The 17,196-nt window shown below is 32.4% G+C and overlaps 2 protein-coding genes across 2 annotated transcripts in view; both read right to left on the bottom strand.

Annotated features, from left to right (window-relative positions):
* Positions 1-4,062, bottom strand: part of LOC108575003 (citrate synthase, mitochondrial-like) — a 4,216-nt gene extending 154 nt beyond the window's left edge. The window contains exons 1-8 of the mRNA XM_017937693.1: positions 3,958-4,062; positions 3,422-3,634; positions 2,347-2,685; positions 1,389-1,597; positions 815-947; positions 441-635; positions 145-246; positions 3-49 (exon numbers count right to left, since the gene is read on the bottom strand). Of these exons, the coding sequence (XP_017793182.1) occupies positions 3-49; positions 145-246; positions 441-635; positions 815-947; positions 1,389-1,597; positions 2,347-2,685; positions 3,422-3,634; positions 3,958-4,062 (1,343 nt within the window). The remainder of the gene's footprint in view (positions 1-2; positions 50-144; positions 247-440; positions 636-814; positions 948-1,388; positions 1,598-2,346; positions 2,686-3,421; positions 3,635-3,957) is intronic.
* A 6,172-nt stretch (positions 4,063-10,234) lies between these two features.
* Positions 10,235-17,196, bottom strand: part of LOC108575051 (ras-like protein family member 10B) — a 19,278-nt gene continuing 12,316 nt past the window's right edge. The window contains exons 3-5 of the mRNA XM_017937754.1: positions 16,556-16,792; positions 14,649-14,852; positions 10,235-10,360 (exon numbers count right to left, since the gene is read on the bottom strand). Of these exons, the coding sequence (XP_017793243.1) occupies positions 10,235-10,360; positions 14,649-14,852; positions 16,556-16,792 (567 nt within the window). The remainder of the gene's footprint in view (positions 10,361-14,648; positions 14,853-16,555; positions 16,793-17,196) is intronic.

Here is a 17,196-nt window from a genome sequence, read left to right on the forward strand (position 1 = left end):
ACATGCACAATAACACTTGATTGAATTTCATGTCCTTCAATCCATAGAACTTGAAAATTAGAAACATACGCAACGAACATACAATAAGCTGCAATTATGGTACTAAATAGGTATGGATTAAAATACTGAAATCATTTGTATTACCTGAAAAATTGGCGCTGCAATAGCATTTTGTTCGGGGAAAATATTTTTTCCTCTTGCAGCTTTCATTATTGTGGTAAGTATTTGAGTCACAGCTTGCGATAACTGCACACAAATTTTTTTCAACTAAACTTATTTTACATTATTTTATAGGTTTATTCGTGAAAAATTGAAAATAAATTTTTTCCATAAAGATTCGCGATGATGACACAGGTTATAATTAAATTAAAAAATAAAATAAGATAAAAATTCTTGTGAAGTGGAATTCGATGACATATAAAGAAAGCGTGTTTGTGTACCTTCACGTCTGTATCATTTGGCAAATATTCTCTAGCGTAATTCAGTATCGCGGTATACCGTGGATCACAATATTCTGAATCAACGTAACCAATTAACCTGTCTTGTTTAATTAAAGTGGCCGCATAATTTCTCAATCTTTCCTCTTTCGGTTCTCGGCCAAAGAGACGTCGTGTTTTTGTTTGAAATTCCATGCACTATTTATTAACGTAGAAATTAATTTAGAATAATTTATTAGAATTAACATTTTTCGAATTATAATTACAGGGAGAAGTACATTTATTTTCAAATAATCTCCATATCTTATATCAATATAATTTTCCAGATTATTTGAAAAATGTGGGACAGTGAAATTATTAAAAATTGTCTCATTTACTTGCGACATTGTACCGCTCTTAGGTTCATTAGCATATGCCAACACTCCAGCCGCTATGGCTTGATTGATATCCAATTGAGAAGCTCCGAGAATTTCTGTCACATGAATACCAGGAATTCCACCATCTTCGTCCCTGGATAGAAAAAATTTTACAGCATAAATTTTGGAAATTAAGTCTCAAAATAATTATTAAATAAAAAAAAGAGAAGGAAAATATACCAATATAATTTTTCAATTTTAAAATTCAATCTGTATAGCAATTGATTTGAGGATTGTAAATTACTGTACAATAGATTGATGGATACAATTTTATAACAAAAATTTAATTCTAGTTTGAAAATTGTTTGATAAAACTTCAAAACAATAAACTAAAGTTTAATTCGGAAATGAAAATTAACAGATGTCAATTTCCAGTTAATAAATAACTTAGTTAATGAAAAGTTACATAATTTCAAATGAAATATTTAATTGATAACTGAAATTTATGGTGAAATATAAAATTTATTTTTTACGATCGATAATTACATGTATTCATAAATGTTTTTTAAGAAGACTAAGATAAAAATTTGCTCACGCGTTTAGGACAATGTATAATCGAAGAAAGTCCATCAACATTTTTCTATGATTTTCCGAAATGTCGAACGAGTTATACAAACATTCGGATAAAAACTGCACCCAATCACCTTCTTCCTCTTTCACGTTCTTCAACCCTTCGCTTTTGGCGACTAAACCAACTATTGCTGGTAATGTTGCAAGAAATTCCATACTATCTTCGTACGTATACTTAAAAGAATAATTATAATAAGTTCGATAATACTTCATTCCTCGAAATCAATTCTAATATCGACCGATAACAAAATCTTTGAAAAAAAAATGGAGTGCAAATCTGCAAATCTAATTCCAGTTTTACAAATTTACAAAAATAAACAAAACTAAATATTTCAATAGAATTACCTACCAAATTTCGAATCTAACTGTGTAATTTGTAATTACAAATTTTCGGTATAATATACGTGGTGGTCCACGCAACTGTTACACGTTATAACTCCGTTACCATTACAGTTACAGGAAAATGTCACAGGAGGAAGGTGAATGGTTCAAAGAGCACTACATCCGTAGGACCACGTTTTTCTTTTACAAGTATAACGATGCACGTGTAATCAACAATTGCATTATTTTTTCAAATGGAAATACACACTTTTCTTCGCACAGATAGATTCCTCTGATTATTCTATGTAAAAAAGTATGGAGGTATAATGGTGGAAAAAAGATAAGTTATAGAGATATTTTTAAAAAAGTGTCTTTATGAAGGAAAACGCTTTAACGCTTCTACATTACACTGTACACATTTCATACAACGTTTTTCAATTATTTCTATTACAGAGTTAAGGTGATCTCTGGTTATCTCTACCATTCAAGTCCCCTGGGCTTAAGAATAACTGGTAACGGAGTTATAACGTGTAACAGTTGCTTTGGACCACCGTGTAGAATGTTCGTTATACAGGTAATAAGATATATTTCAACCCACTCACTTCCCAATGAGTGTGAGTCAAAGCACTAATTTCTAAAGCTTTCTTTGTATGTTTGCCAGAATCAAGGACAGTGAGAGCCACCGATAATCGTGCAAGAGGCGAGATCGTCTTTGGCAGAGTTTGGAGAACGGAACCGACAATTCCACCACCCGGTCCTGACCACCAATCTTTCTTCTTTTCACGTCTTACCGACCAATCGGCGATCAGGGATGCTGTTTGCTCTCGAGTTGGGATGTCGCCGGTTAACAACAGCCAGAACACAGATTCTGCGCTCGGTGACTTTCCTTCGTGGGGTAAGAGGGTGACAACTTCCGGTATTGTCAGCCCTCGGTACTTAATCTAAGCGTAAACGTATATTTGCGAAGTGATTTTCTTAATTCACACGATTGCTTTGCATTTTATTCAATGATACATTTATGGAGAAAATTATTTTCTCATTGGAAATTAATTATATTATTTTCTCCATAAATGTCTTGTAAATGACATGCAAATGTTTGTAAATCTTCAGTTTCTTTGTTAATGTTCATTAATTTAGAACTTTTCAAGGGTACAGAGATAGAAGATTAATTTACGCTCGATAATATATTTATCTCTGTAATACATAGAAAGTAAAAGAAACCAGTAATTGTTATTCAGTGAAGTTGTATATTTAACATTCTGAATTCACTCGTTGGATGAAATTTTATTATAAAAATTTGATCGTACTTTAAAAGTTCATTGATAAAACTTGAAAAATAAATTGAATTGCAATGTCAATGCAGGTGTAAATTGACAGCAACGGCAATTAGGTTTTAATAGATACAGAGATAGAAAATTAATTTACATTCGATAATATTTTTGTCTGTAATATATGGAAAATAATTTAACATTCTGAATTTACTCAGTTAGTCGAATATTATTATAAAAATTCAATTCTAGTGAAATTTCAGTGCAGGTGTGAATTTTCACCAGTTACGCTGTATTTATTAGCTGATTTGATTAATTTTGTTGAATAGTTGAAATTTTTCACGAAATGTATTACCATCGCCGATTTGTAATATGAAAATAATAAAGGCAGCGAGATAATAATATTCACCCCATATTTTGGATCAATCTCAGCGGTTTCTCTAACCATAGTGTTTACACCGTTCAATCCTTTATAAATATCATCGACGGTAATATGGCTGACGACAGAGGATCCATGTTGTTGGCGGAAATTCCTCAGCAGATCGTAATGTACCGGGATTTTTTCGCATAAAGCCTCCTTCAAGTTTGTACTCGTACTGGGAACTCCCCTCGTTGTACTTACCTTAACATTCAATGCACATCTTTGCAAAATTCATGTATAAAAAACAAGAAGAGAAGAAGAATTAAATAAAAACAAAAAAAATGTATGAAACAGTATGGAAAAATGTCTGATGTTAATTTATCAATAGAAAGAAAAAATTGTTAAGTTTGTGAAAAAAATTTCGGAATCAATTGTTATCGGTAGAGAAAGAATGAAAAAAGAACATTTTATACGTACAGTAACATATGAAACATATTCTAAGGTGTGTTTCCGAAGTTTTTTAATATTTTTGCTTGTATTAAGGTCACAAATAAATTTTGAAAAGCAAATTGGCTGCGAGTAACCTCGTACATCGGTAAATCGATTCCAACGTTATTGCAATTCCTCACATTCTTTAGAATGGTCGTCCTCACGTTGCCGCGACATGATCCTCTCCAAGTCTGAAGCATCTTGTCAGAAATTTCTCTTCCGAAAATATTTCACCTCAAATATAAATCATTTCCTTGACGAAGGATTTGCCCACGGTAATATAAAAATCTATCCGCTGTACTATTTATTATTCCTTTTCATGTTTACTTAAATTTAAACCGAGAAATCTGTTCGTGTAGAATAAAGCGTGATAGTTTGCTATTCCTGTGCTCCGAAGTGAGAGGAGAAAGATCGGTTTGGATCGAAATTGAAAAGATGCTTCTTTGTTTTCTGTTATTTCCTCCTGTATCTTCGAATTTTATTTTATTCTACTTATTTATTTTTTTTTTATACAATAATGAAGCATTAATTGGTAGAAATGTTGAGGATTAGCCTTGATTAACATTCGGACGACGGTTGCTGGGTCACCGCTGACCCAAATTTTAGATGTTTAAGTTGGCATTCCAAACAGAGTCACGACTCTCTCTTTCTATGTATTACAAATATGTCTAACGGCAGCAAATTGACTGAAATATTGTAAAACAATAATGGCATGTTGTAACCTTTTGTAAAATACATTCTGTACAGTTATCTCGTACAATAAATAATTTATATATTGATAAATAATTGTATTTCTTTAATTTTCCCGACGTTGAAGTCTTTTCCTTGATTCGTATGGTGGCTTGAAAATTCTGTTTTTCATTTACGCAAGAAGAAGATTAATTTTTCAATCTTCAATCGAAGTTACAAACAATTCCTAACTAATCTACTGCGTTCAATTTTTAATTCAATGTGAAATTAATAAATTAAGCTGTTTTATTAAGTGAAATTGTGCAATAATTTTATTTAAGACTTCTAATAATTCTAAAGAACCATTTAAATACTTATTTAACAAGAAACACTAATTGCTTTATAATTGAAGTACTCGAAAATAAAACAGAAACTGTATTTTACTATCTACGTTATTAGTAATGTGAGAGCAATTAAAAATTGGTTATAAGTATCAATTAAATATAACAGGAATGGCGAGGATAGCAATAGCGAAGAGAGACAGGGAAACGAATAGCGCTAAACAAGGATAGCACTAGAGAAACGAGTTAGACAAGGAAAGAAATAGGGGTAGACAAGGATAGCACTAGTGTAATGGGTTAGACAAGGAAAGGAATATGGGTAGACAAGGACAGCACTAGTGTAATGGGTTAGACAAGGAAAGGAATATGGGTAGACAAGGATAGCACTAGTGTAATGGGTCAGACAAGGAAAGGAATAGGGGTAGACAAGGATAGCACTAGAGAAATGAGTTAGACAAGGAAAGGTATAGGGATAGACAAGGACAGAGAATTTTCAGTTCTGAAGCAACGCCATCTCGCGTTTGGATTCGCGAACTAACGACTCGTTACTCAGATAACAGAATATAAACAGAGGTATTAGACAAGGAAAGCACTAGTGTGCGACAAGGACAGAGAGAGAACGTTTCCTATTGGCTGGCGGGCCGCCATGCTCCAACTCTCAGGCCCCAAGTTAAGTCGGTCGGTGAAAAATCATTAATAACTCAATAATCACGGTCATTTTGTGAACTTTTAGAATTGAAGAATGAAGTGTGGACCTTCAGCAACTTTCTCATATAGTTTTCAGTGCTCTAAACCCTTCCAATAATTAGTTATTAACAATTTTAGTACCGAATGTCGGGAACGATACCGCGTACCGTCAAGTAACTTTACGGTTTTTCAATAATTTCACAGCTTTGTACTAAATTCTCGTGCAACTAACTATACGCATCTGAAAGATGACTCTTTTGGCTACATTCTCATATAAATTTTATCGACATATTCCGTTTAGTTTAAGAGTTATTAAATATTATATGGGTGAGTCTCCTATTCATCATGCTCGAGTACAGTCAACTGTTACAAACAATTACTAATATCAATTAAACCACTTCACTCACGTCTACGAATCAAATTGCAGAATATAGACAAATGTTTATTCTACATTCTTCATGCTTTAAAGTGCATAATTAGGCACGCATTTCGATTGAACTAACGAATATGGGTTACACTTGAATGCGACGGGTGTAATACTCACAGAAAGAATGCTAAATAACTATGAAAGTACAAGGGCTATATTAATAAAAATTATATGAGAATGTAGATAAAGGAGTTACCTTTAATATGCATATAGTTATTTGTATGAGAATTTAGTAGAAAGTTATGAAATTATTGAGAAACTGTAAAGGTATGCGGTATCGTCCCCGACATCCCGTACTAAAATTATTAATAACTAATTATTGAAAGGGTCTAGTGCATTAAAATCTATATGGGAAAGTTGCTAAAGTTCCACACTTCATTCTTCAATACTAAAAGTTCACAAATTCTCCGTAAATAATGAGTTACTAAATATTTCTTGTGTGAGTACTTCACACGTCGCATTCAAGCGTAACGGATTTCTGTCATTTTCATGAATATGTACGATTAATTTTGTACTTTCAAGCATGTAGAATATAGTATAGGCCTTTTTCTACATTCTACAACAATTTTTAAATGTGTGTATAATGTAGTTTAATAAATATTAGCAATTGTTTCTAATAGTTGACTATACACGAGTACGATAAATAGGAGACGCTCCCATAAAACGTTTAATAACTCTTAAACTAAACCGAATGAATTAATAAGAATTACATGAGAATACAGCTAAAGGAGCTACCTTTCAGGTGCATATAGTTATTTGCATGAGAATTTAGCAGAAAGCTGTGAGATTATTGAAAAACTGTAAAGGTGTGCGGTATCGTCCCCGACATCTCCTACTAAAATTGTTAATAACTAATTATTGAAAGGGTCTAGTGCATTAAAATCTATATGGGAAAGTTGCTAAAGTTCCACACTTCATTCTTCAATACTAAAAGTTCACAAATTCTCCGTAAATAATGAGTTACTAAATATTATATGGGTGAGTATTACACTCGTCGCATTCAAGCGTAACACATATTCGTTATTTCAATCGAAATGCGTGCCTAATTATGCACTTTAAAGCATGAAGAATGTAGAATAAACTTTTGTCTATATTCTGCAATTAGTTTGGTAGCCATAAGTGGTGCGGTTTATTAGATATTAGTAATTGTTTGTAACAGTTGACTGTACTCGAGCATGATGAATAGGAGACTCACCCATATAATATTTAATAACTCTTAAACTAAACGGAATATGTCGATAAAATTTATATGAGAATGTAGCCAAAAGAGTCATCTTTCAGATGCGTATAGTTAGTTGCACGAGAATTTAGTACAAAGCTGTGAAATTATTGAAAAACCGTAAAGTTACTTGACGGTACGCGGTATCGTTCCCGACATTCGGTACTAAAATTGTTAATAACTAATTATTGGAAGGGTTTAGAGCACTGAAAACTATATGAGAAAGTTGCTGAAGGTCCACACTTCATTCTTCAATTCTAAAAGTTCACAAAATAATCGTAATTATTGAGTTATTAATGATTTTTCACCGACCGACTTAACTTGGGGCCTGAGAGTTGGAGCATGGCGGCCCGCCAGCCAATAGGAAACGTTCTCTCTCTGTCCTTGTCGCACACTAGTGCTTTCCTTGTCTAATACCTCTGTTTATATTCTGTTATCTGAGTAACGAGTCGTTAGTTCGCGAATCCAAACGCGAGATGGCGTTGCTTCAGAACTGAAAATTCTCTGTCCTTGTCTATCCCTATACCTTTCCTTGTCTAACTCGTTTCTGTATTGTTAAATACCTGGAAGAGTTATTCTGCGTAGTAAACACAATCGAGCACGTTGAATTGCGTGAGTTGAATTATTCACGATCGTTTGACAGTAGTAGACCACGCGCATGCGATGAATCATCTACTAATTAACAGTTACGTTACTTTCTTCTATGTAATTTCATAGTTACGTTGAATTTTAATTCCAATCACTACTTATGTTAGAATCTTACTCTATGCTAAATCGGTAACGTTGGAAAGGACACGAAAATGGTAAGGGTCTTCTCGGCCCCCATGTCGCGGACACAAAGTCCCATAAGGTGTTAGAACTTTTTATTAAGTTGAATATCTTTTATTTTTTAATCTTTTCTTCTGTCTAGTTCAATAATATTTGCATATCTGCATTCATCCAACATTATCTAAATTAAAAAGAAATAGGTAAGTAACATATACGAGGAATAGGTAAAAAATACATCGAAGGCAGATCTGTTTTTCGTTTGTTCTGTTTTATTGCATTATTCCTGCATACAAAATAATGCTTGGTATTTTGTATGTATGTAAAACGGCGCTTGATCGACGCGCTCTCGATAAGATGTACAAATTCGCGCCGTAGTTCTAGATTACCGCGTCTAGATTCGCTATTTCGGTACAAAGATTTCTTTATTTTCCAACGAACACATGTTTTGTATGTCACGTAATGTACAGTTGCTTTTTTTTCTTTTTATATTGCATGTCGCTCTATACTCGATATACTCAACACTTACGTATATTCAATTCTGCGTGTTCTACACGTGTGCTGGACAACAAGTTGATCATGTGGAAATTAAGTAACAATTGATCGTTATTGGCGTTATGTTCTCTCGATCCTGACAATTAACAGAAAATCTTGCAACGATCGTTCAACGATTCTTTCAATTCTTGTTGATCGGTACATATTAATCATTGAGCCTATAATGCATTATGTTTGTTACGTTAAAATACGTACAAACGATAACAACGGTTAATACACACTTTTTATTCTGTTTAGAGACCTGCATATGTGTAGGTGTACGGTACTTCACAATATCAACAGCTACGCTTACTTGGCTAGTGATTATTCCTTAACAGTATAGTAAAATATATATATATTGTATAGGCTATTGCTTGATCTGAGGTAACTCTCAATAACACACTATTATTACATTTATTTGTTCGATATTATCATCATCATTATTATTATTATTATTATTAGGCAAGAAACTATACTGACAAAAGTGAAACGTATCACAGATAAAGCAACATGAACAACAGAGCAAAGTTTCTTGCATTTGTACGCAGATTTCGTCGGTTTTCTCCCTTTGAAATAAAACAGTTTTAACTGGGTGGCAAAATTCTAATATTGTAGATAAACGATACTATCTCTCATATTGAGGATACAATACATTAAGAAAACACAGAGGTAAAAGAAGTTATTGTAAGTTTTCTGAAAATTCAACGAAATTCCAATAAGGAATCTCGAGAAGTGAAGATAAATACATTTATAAATTAATATTGGTTACCCTGTATGGAATATAAAAATCACAGGACATATTATGTACAGAGCGAATTACAAAATAAAACGTCGAAAGTAAATTGTACATAGAGGGATTCGGCAGTCGGTTTCGAGCACGCGTATTCGCAACTTCGTCATTGTTCTCAACGCGATAGAGCAGTTGTACAACATGATTGCATTTATTTCTTCAGTGTTTAAAGTTAAACGATGAGCAGCTTCGGTGGAAATATTCACAGACGAGATTTAAAGGTTCTTCGATTCGCGAAGTACACTCGGTACTTTCATCGTTATTCATTTATCATTAATATCTTACTCTCATAATACTGATAGGTAGTAATTCATGAGCTTCGTGAGATTTTTCATGAAAATTGACAAGCGACATCAAAATTTCTCCCCAAAAAGTAATAAAATTATATTGTTATAAGACTTATTATAAAATCACTCTTTCTTATTCACCCTGATTTGTACTCATAGCGTTAAATTTATATAAAAAAAAAAAAAAAAAAAAAAAAAAGAAAAAAAAAAAAAAAAAAAAAAAAAAAAAAAAAAAAAAAACGAAAGAACAAACACAACAGTTTGCAGCGAGAAAGAAGCGTCAAATTTGAAATGTCTGCCATTCATGCATAAAAGATGGCCGCGCTTTCCATGAAAGACTCCAATGTAGTATATACCAAACAATCGTAATACAGCGTTCTGTATTATTGATCGAGCAACCAAACTGGTTCGTGAACTCCTATATTTCGAATTACAACTCGACTAGACGAGCGTCGGGAAGAATTGTTCTGAGATTTCTGGCGGATTTGAGCTATCGCATTAAGGATCTTTTAATTCTCCCGAGTAAATCATCCTTCCATCGACCTCGTTCATCCTTAAACAGGCTACGACCCTGCGCCATGGTATGGGTAGAAGCAGCTTTTCTTGATGATGTAGTCGCAAAAGTCGAGCACGCTGATTTTCTGGTTTCAATGTCAGAGAAGAATGCACTTTTCTCCGGTGTCGTGTGGATGAGAGCGTAGAGGTTGCGAGGGGGCGGGTGTAGGGGAAGGTGGTCTGCCTTCTACCGCTTGGATATTCTTCATCAATTCTCGAAACACCTGTAATTCGTTAGAAAATAATATATACTTGTTTTGTTATTGCCAACAGCGATGAATAATATCTAATTGCTTGTTCATTATGAACAGGAAAAGTATGAAAGCGAGTGAGACAGTTTTAAGTATAGTTTACATAATAATGCGTCATTGTCTTACGATGTTCACAGATGTACACGAAAATTTGTAAGAAATAGACAGATGAAATTTATTTAGCAATTATTTGTTAATTCGTTGCTTGGGAATGTTCGAACTTTTACATTGGATTCAGGTTTATGTTCTAGGAAGTTTTGTTCGGTGCCGTTGGCAACACTTCGTAAGATCGTTCGATACAACTTAAGATACCGAAAAAATTCCGCGACAATTGTTTAACTTCATATTATTAAAAGTGTACTAAATTAACGTCATTTACTTAAACAAACTTACAATTTATAAGTAAGCTGTCAAAATAAATTAATGGTATATTCCAATCTGCATGTCGATAAAATTGAACACATAAAATCATTTTACGGTGTAAGAATTTAGTATTGAAATTTAAGGCGTATCTTGTGAACAACATAACTGTGGCGTTATGAACGACGTAAGGTGCGCATTTTTGAGTGGAGGGAAATGAAAGCATTAGCAGCTAGGTTTGTTTTGTTTTGACAGATATAATTTTGTTTTTGCCATGATGAATACTTCGAGGTAATTCTTTTAATCATAAAATTTCGTTATTTTATTGAGTTATTTCGGAATTTAATTTACTTTGTTTGTATTGCATTTTTATAATATAACATAATGCATATTTTTAACGCAATTTTTTAATAAAATTAGATTAGAACGTGTAATATGTAGTGTCGGATTAAAATGTCACGTTAGTCTTGATTGACACTTAATATCAATCCTTAGATTCCTCAACTTATCCAAAATTGTATGAACTTTAATACAGAAACACTCAGAACTTTTCAACTAATTATTTGAATGATCAATTTGGGAATGATTCGAAATCCGATATTGTATGTTATATAATCTAATAGTTTGTGCAATGAAATGAAATTTAATTTATGCATATTTTAAGTTATAAATTTTATGTGAGCCTTTTTAAATGAGGTTAATGTTAAAATGTAACTGTACAAAATTGATATATTAAATATTATTTTTGTTTTAGAAAAAGAAAAAGAATATTTATACCAAGTGATTCTAGCAATTCATTATCTGATACTATATTGTATAAAACAAATGTGTCGGAAAATTCTGAAACAGTGCATAATAGGAATAGTATTGTGAAAGGAAATTCAATAAATAATGTACCAATGAATGATAAAACACCTCCACAAAAAAGGTTTTTACACAAATTAAGCACATCTGACAGTAATAACATACAAGCTTCTAAAATAAATAAAAGAAAACGTTTCAAAAATAACAAGAATAGTGATATGTGTGTTGATTTGAATGAATCTTATTCTGATTCATCTACATCTTCAAATCAAACTAAAAGAAAATTCCGAAAAACCAACAATAAGAGAAGTAGTAGTAATAAATTTATGATTATAAGGTGTGATCAAGGAACAGACAATGAACATACTGAAAAGGATAGTAGTGATTCAAATTTATTTGTGGCCAATACTTCTAAGCAGCATAAAAAACAAAATAAGAATCCAAATAATACTACAGATTTTAAATCTATCATTATTAAATTTGAGGAAAAGATAAAAAATAAATTTTCACAATTTCAACAGTTTATGTATCGTTCAGAATTGAAGTATTTTAAGGATGATAAAGCGACATTGCAAGATGCCATAGATATATTATTTATTTTCAATTGCTTTATCTCTAAATTAAAGGAAGAATTAACAGAACAGCAACAAGATTTAGCAAACGTCTGTATTGAATGGAGCACACAGCATGAATGTAATTGTATTGTTCCAAACATACAAGATAAAGAATGTGTTAATGGCAACAATTTGCAGGTGCAAAATGGAACAAGTTCACAATGTAACAGCAGTAGTAGTGAAATATTATCTGGAAATATCCTTAAACAAAATTCATTAAAAACAATTGACAGATCAACAATAAATGTTCACAAACGAGATAAAACTGTAATTCTGCAACAGAATATTCAAAATAATAAAGATGAATTACCATTGGAAGCAAGTAATAATTCTGCTCATATACGCGAAGATGCTAATAGTAATGTTACATTTCGAAGTAGCAAAAGGTTAATGAACACTGTGACTACATTGGCAGAAATAAATAAATCTAAAACACCTGAGAAAGGACCTGTAGTAAATTCGAAAATTCCGAAAAATACGAAAAATAGTACGCCAAATCCAAAAGCGATGAATCAAGATTTTGTAGAGATATTAGAATTATTGTCTAGAAGTGACTCAGATTCCAGTGATAACGAATTAACATTAATAAGAAACCAATTAAGGAATTACGATAGTCATGACAAGTGTAAAAACAGTTTAACAGATATGCATGAAATTAGACAGGGAAATGAATCAAGAAGTCTTCTTTCAGAAATATGTAATGAAGAAATAAATGATGATGTTCGAACACAAGCGTCATATAATTCTGACGACACGATCATCATTCCACGTAAGAAATCGTTCAATTCCAGAATACAAATATCAGAAAATGAAGACGAAAATTGTTCAGAAACAACGACACAAATATATGTTGATTCTGCGAATACTGAAAATTCAATTTTTCAGCAGCAATCACAATTTGTTATTCCTAATATAAACAATTTAAATACAAAGTATTATTTTAGATCCAACCGTAATAGTGGAAATTTTAGACCAAAGACAAGTTCAATTAATAAGAGAAAAACAGATATTACAGATAAAAAATTGCAAATGAATTGTAAAGTATTAATAAACAAATGTTGACATTACTAGAATTTCGTGGATGGAATTCTATAATATTAAGTTTCCAAATAATACCTAGAGTAATGAAAAATAATCTTTTTGTCTGATGTATCATGTGTTTCTAAAAGTATATACGCCTACCGCTCAGAAATATTTTATTTCTGCTACTTTTGATTTGACTGGTTCAGTGGATTTTATTATGAAGAAGAATATATGTTTTTAATTCTTTGCCACACCTTTAAATAAAATAAGTAAAAAAAGGATGTGCAAATACTTATAACGAGCAGTATATATACTTACATATTATATACACCGAGTCTCATCGATCTTTGCTGAATACCTAGAACTAACATAAATGCACACCGCCGGTGGTTCTATGTATGTGAAATAGCGTATGATTATGAATAGCGTTTCAACTAGATCGTAACCACCACCGCTATGCGATTGTGTTACTTCTGGAAATTCGGCAAAGATCAATGAGACTCAGTGTACATATATGTATAAAATAAATTTTACATTTCTACAGGGTGTTCGGCAATAGTCGATAGAAAATTTCAGAGGTGAATCTCTACTTTGTTATTCCTGATTTTCGTTTTATTCTTGCTTCGAAAACTTCAAAAAAAAAAAAAAAATGGATTGATAAAAAATGTACCATATTATGTTATGTATAGTTTTTATATAATACATTGTTTGTTTCTATGATGAAAGTGAAAATGATGAAGTGATGTATATTTTCTTAACAAAGTTAAATAATTTGTACCAAAAATATATTATTCATAAAAAAAACTCCATACCTCAATCATACTTTCTTTTTAGTAGTTTAAGATCATAATTCTCAAAATCGTTGTACTATAATTCTGAGATTTTTGGGCATTAATTCAGAAGCAACCTAGGGGACATCTTTTCTTGCTTAGATCACTTGAGGGAAGGTCTTTCAAGTTGTTTCGTAAAATGACTATTCGCTATAGTTACGACTCTACCTCATAGTTACGAAAGTTCCAAGTGGAAGATATGTCGAGGTATCTTTAACCTGTTAACCAGGAAGGATATTTACCAAAATAACTTTTTACTGCAGTACAGTAGTTACAATTTTGCAAAGACGAATTAACTCGTCTTATCCACTGCGGAAACCTTTTTAAACTGACGAATTAATTCGTTATTCATGGTTAACAAGTTAAAATATAGTAATAGATTAATTTATCCTACTCTTTACAAGATGACGAGTTAATTCGTTTCAATTAATAAATTAAAGGTACACGACGAGTTTACTCGTTTTGCTTATCATAACGGTATTCCCTAATTACGAGTTATTTTGTCATCCTCGATTCACAGGTTAAAATTTGTTGACGAATTAACTCGTCTTACCTGACTGTAGGGGCGTTTCTCAATTATGATTGTCAGATTAAAGTGGTGTTAATAGGAGATGTATGTATTGCACTTACCTGTACGACGCGGCAGTTAAATCTGGCGCTACATTCGACGTAGCCGCATCGCCAGTGCTTCCGGACGAGATTAACGATGTCCCTGTAGCGAGTTCCGGAAGCAGCCGCAGGCGACAATTCGTCTTGCTTGTTCCCGACTACCAATAACGGTACTCCCCTCATGTCTCGTGCCTCGTAGATTTGATCTCGTAACGCTCTAATGTACTGCCGTTTCAGAAATGAAACTGTTTTAATACAGGCGGAATATCGAGGGGAGATAAACGTGTTCGCAATATTACGGTATCATGTATCTTAATATATGCTATCTTTGTAATTAACCTATAAGTGCATATAAAATATATGTATGTATATACACTACTTAACCTCTTAGTTATTAGTTTTGCGATAATATTTACTTTTGTTGAAGTGAATTATTATCTTTTTATTTAAGAGCTTATATAATAAAAATTTCTTTTATCTGAAAACAATGTGGTTACTAGAAGTTTCATACAAATAGGAATTCGATACGCTATTAGGTAGTCGGATGTATTATCGAGGAGCAAAATTTACTTTCCATCTCTTTTAGTATAACTTTCAGGTTAGTATTGAACGTCATGTGTAACTTTCACTTCGCGTATAATTTTATTTCTTCATTCCGTAAAAAAATAAATTGGGGAAACTTTCGATATTTGATGACCTTTTTTTTGTATCACTCGGCAACAGAAGGAAAGAGTAATTCAGGTGTGCCGTTTGTGAAAGATTCAAGTAGGGGTTAATACGTGTGTCTTGATTTCAGTATTCAGAATATCACGAGGCGTTCTATTTGAAAAATCAATGGAACAGAAACTGTATTTCTCGCACTGCCGGTTCTGAAACTTTCATAATCGTATAAAATCGCAGGCTATTCAGCGAAACTTTCTCAGTATCCACGATAGAAGGATATTTAATAAATGTTCTGGTGTGGAAGAAATATTAACAAATTTACTGAAAAACATTTTTAGTATCAAATTTTTATTATATTTTTCATACATGTAATATGAAAATTCTTTGTAGTGGAAAAATATATACCGTTAAATCGAGTAATCGAAATTTTTACGAACTCGAAGGCTTTTTTTTAATTGAAGTTTATTAAAATTTTAAATGCGGTAATGGAGGGAAAAATAACGCGAAGAAAATCTTCGAAGATATTTCTTAAGTTGTTGCACGTTTTTCATTTCACAACAGCGGCGTGCAGATAGAGAACGATAATCGCAACAATGATAGAGTAAAGAAAGTTTCCGCCCCTCTGTTAAGCATAAAGAAAGATCTCTAATGAAATGGGGGTGTCTGGCGGCAATTGGGGTGGAAAATCTTCTTAAAGAGATTCTCGGGGGCAAACTCGTTTATTTGAAACTTCTGAAAGTGATACTCGTAGACAATAAAAACAAAAATGACTACTACAAATTCAATTTTCTTTCCAATGACTACAACAGCGGAACGGTCATAAAATGTTAATTAAAAATTGTATTTGAAGTACAATTTACATAATTGAATATTACACTTTATGTTTAACCGGTACAAAGTAACGAAATGTATAATTTTATGCAAAAGATATTAAACATTATCATTGTTATTCAAATTTTAATTTCTTTCAACTTGTATACAAAATGTTATCACTTATTTAGATTCATCTCTCATGAGTACAGTGGCTTTATATTTTTTCCAAAAATAAAGTTTAATACAAAAACATGTTAATAAATATGGTACAGAAAGTTTTACATTAATATTTCTTTTCATTTCGTCAAAAATAATTCGCAAATAGTACTCATTTTTTAGTCCTTTACTCTAGAATCTAGAATCTCCCTAACCTTTTTTCTCCCTAAAGATTATCTTGACGACCGACAGATGGCGCAAATATCGTAATCGTCGCACCATGTTTACATACATACCTCAAACGTGTCTTGATTGCTGAGGTCGAATACGAGCACGTAAGCGTTCGCACTTCGCAGACCGTAGTAACGAAACTTTGTCCATTCGAGATGTGAATTGATTGGAAAGTACGGGATCGTCGGTAGATCTGTGATTTTTAGCTCGTACAATCGATCGGCGAGTACCACGCTTGGATAGAAAGTCTCTCTGCGTTCGGTCGGCTTGTATTCCTCGGAGAATTCGCTCCACACGAATTGCTGGAACGTACAAACGAATACCAAAAAAATGGGCACCACTTCGTTGGTCAAATTGTCGTTTTCATTAACGAAAATAAACGTCGAGAATTCTGAAACTTCTTATGCAACACGAAAGTTACCGACCAGTTTAAAGTGCGGTGCGTAATTAAAGATTTGTTCGAGTATTTAAAACGCTGATTTATTTTTTAGAGTTCTTGATACATTTAATTGTTGTGTGGTCTTTGTGGAATAATTGTGAATGTGTTAAAGGATAAGTTTTTAAGGTGGTGGAATGTAATACAGTCAGAGATTTTGCGTAAAATATTCCAGATAAATAGGAAGTATATTCGAATTTAGAGGTTAAGTGTGACACATTTCGAGAGATTGGTTAGGTTAGAATATTTTACATGACAGTTGGTTTAAAA

This window comes from Habropoda laboriosa, unplaced genomic scaffold (assembly GCF_001263275.1).
Source record: "Habropoda laboriosa isolate 0110345459 unplaced genomic scaffold, ASM126327v1 scaffold204, whole genome shotgun sequence".
Classification (NCBI taxonomy): domain Eukaryota; kingdom Metazoa; phylum Arthropoda; class Insecta; order Hymenoptera; family Apidae; genus Habropoda; species Habropoda laboriosa.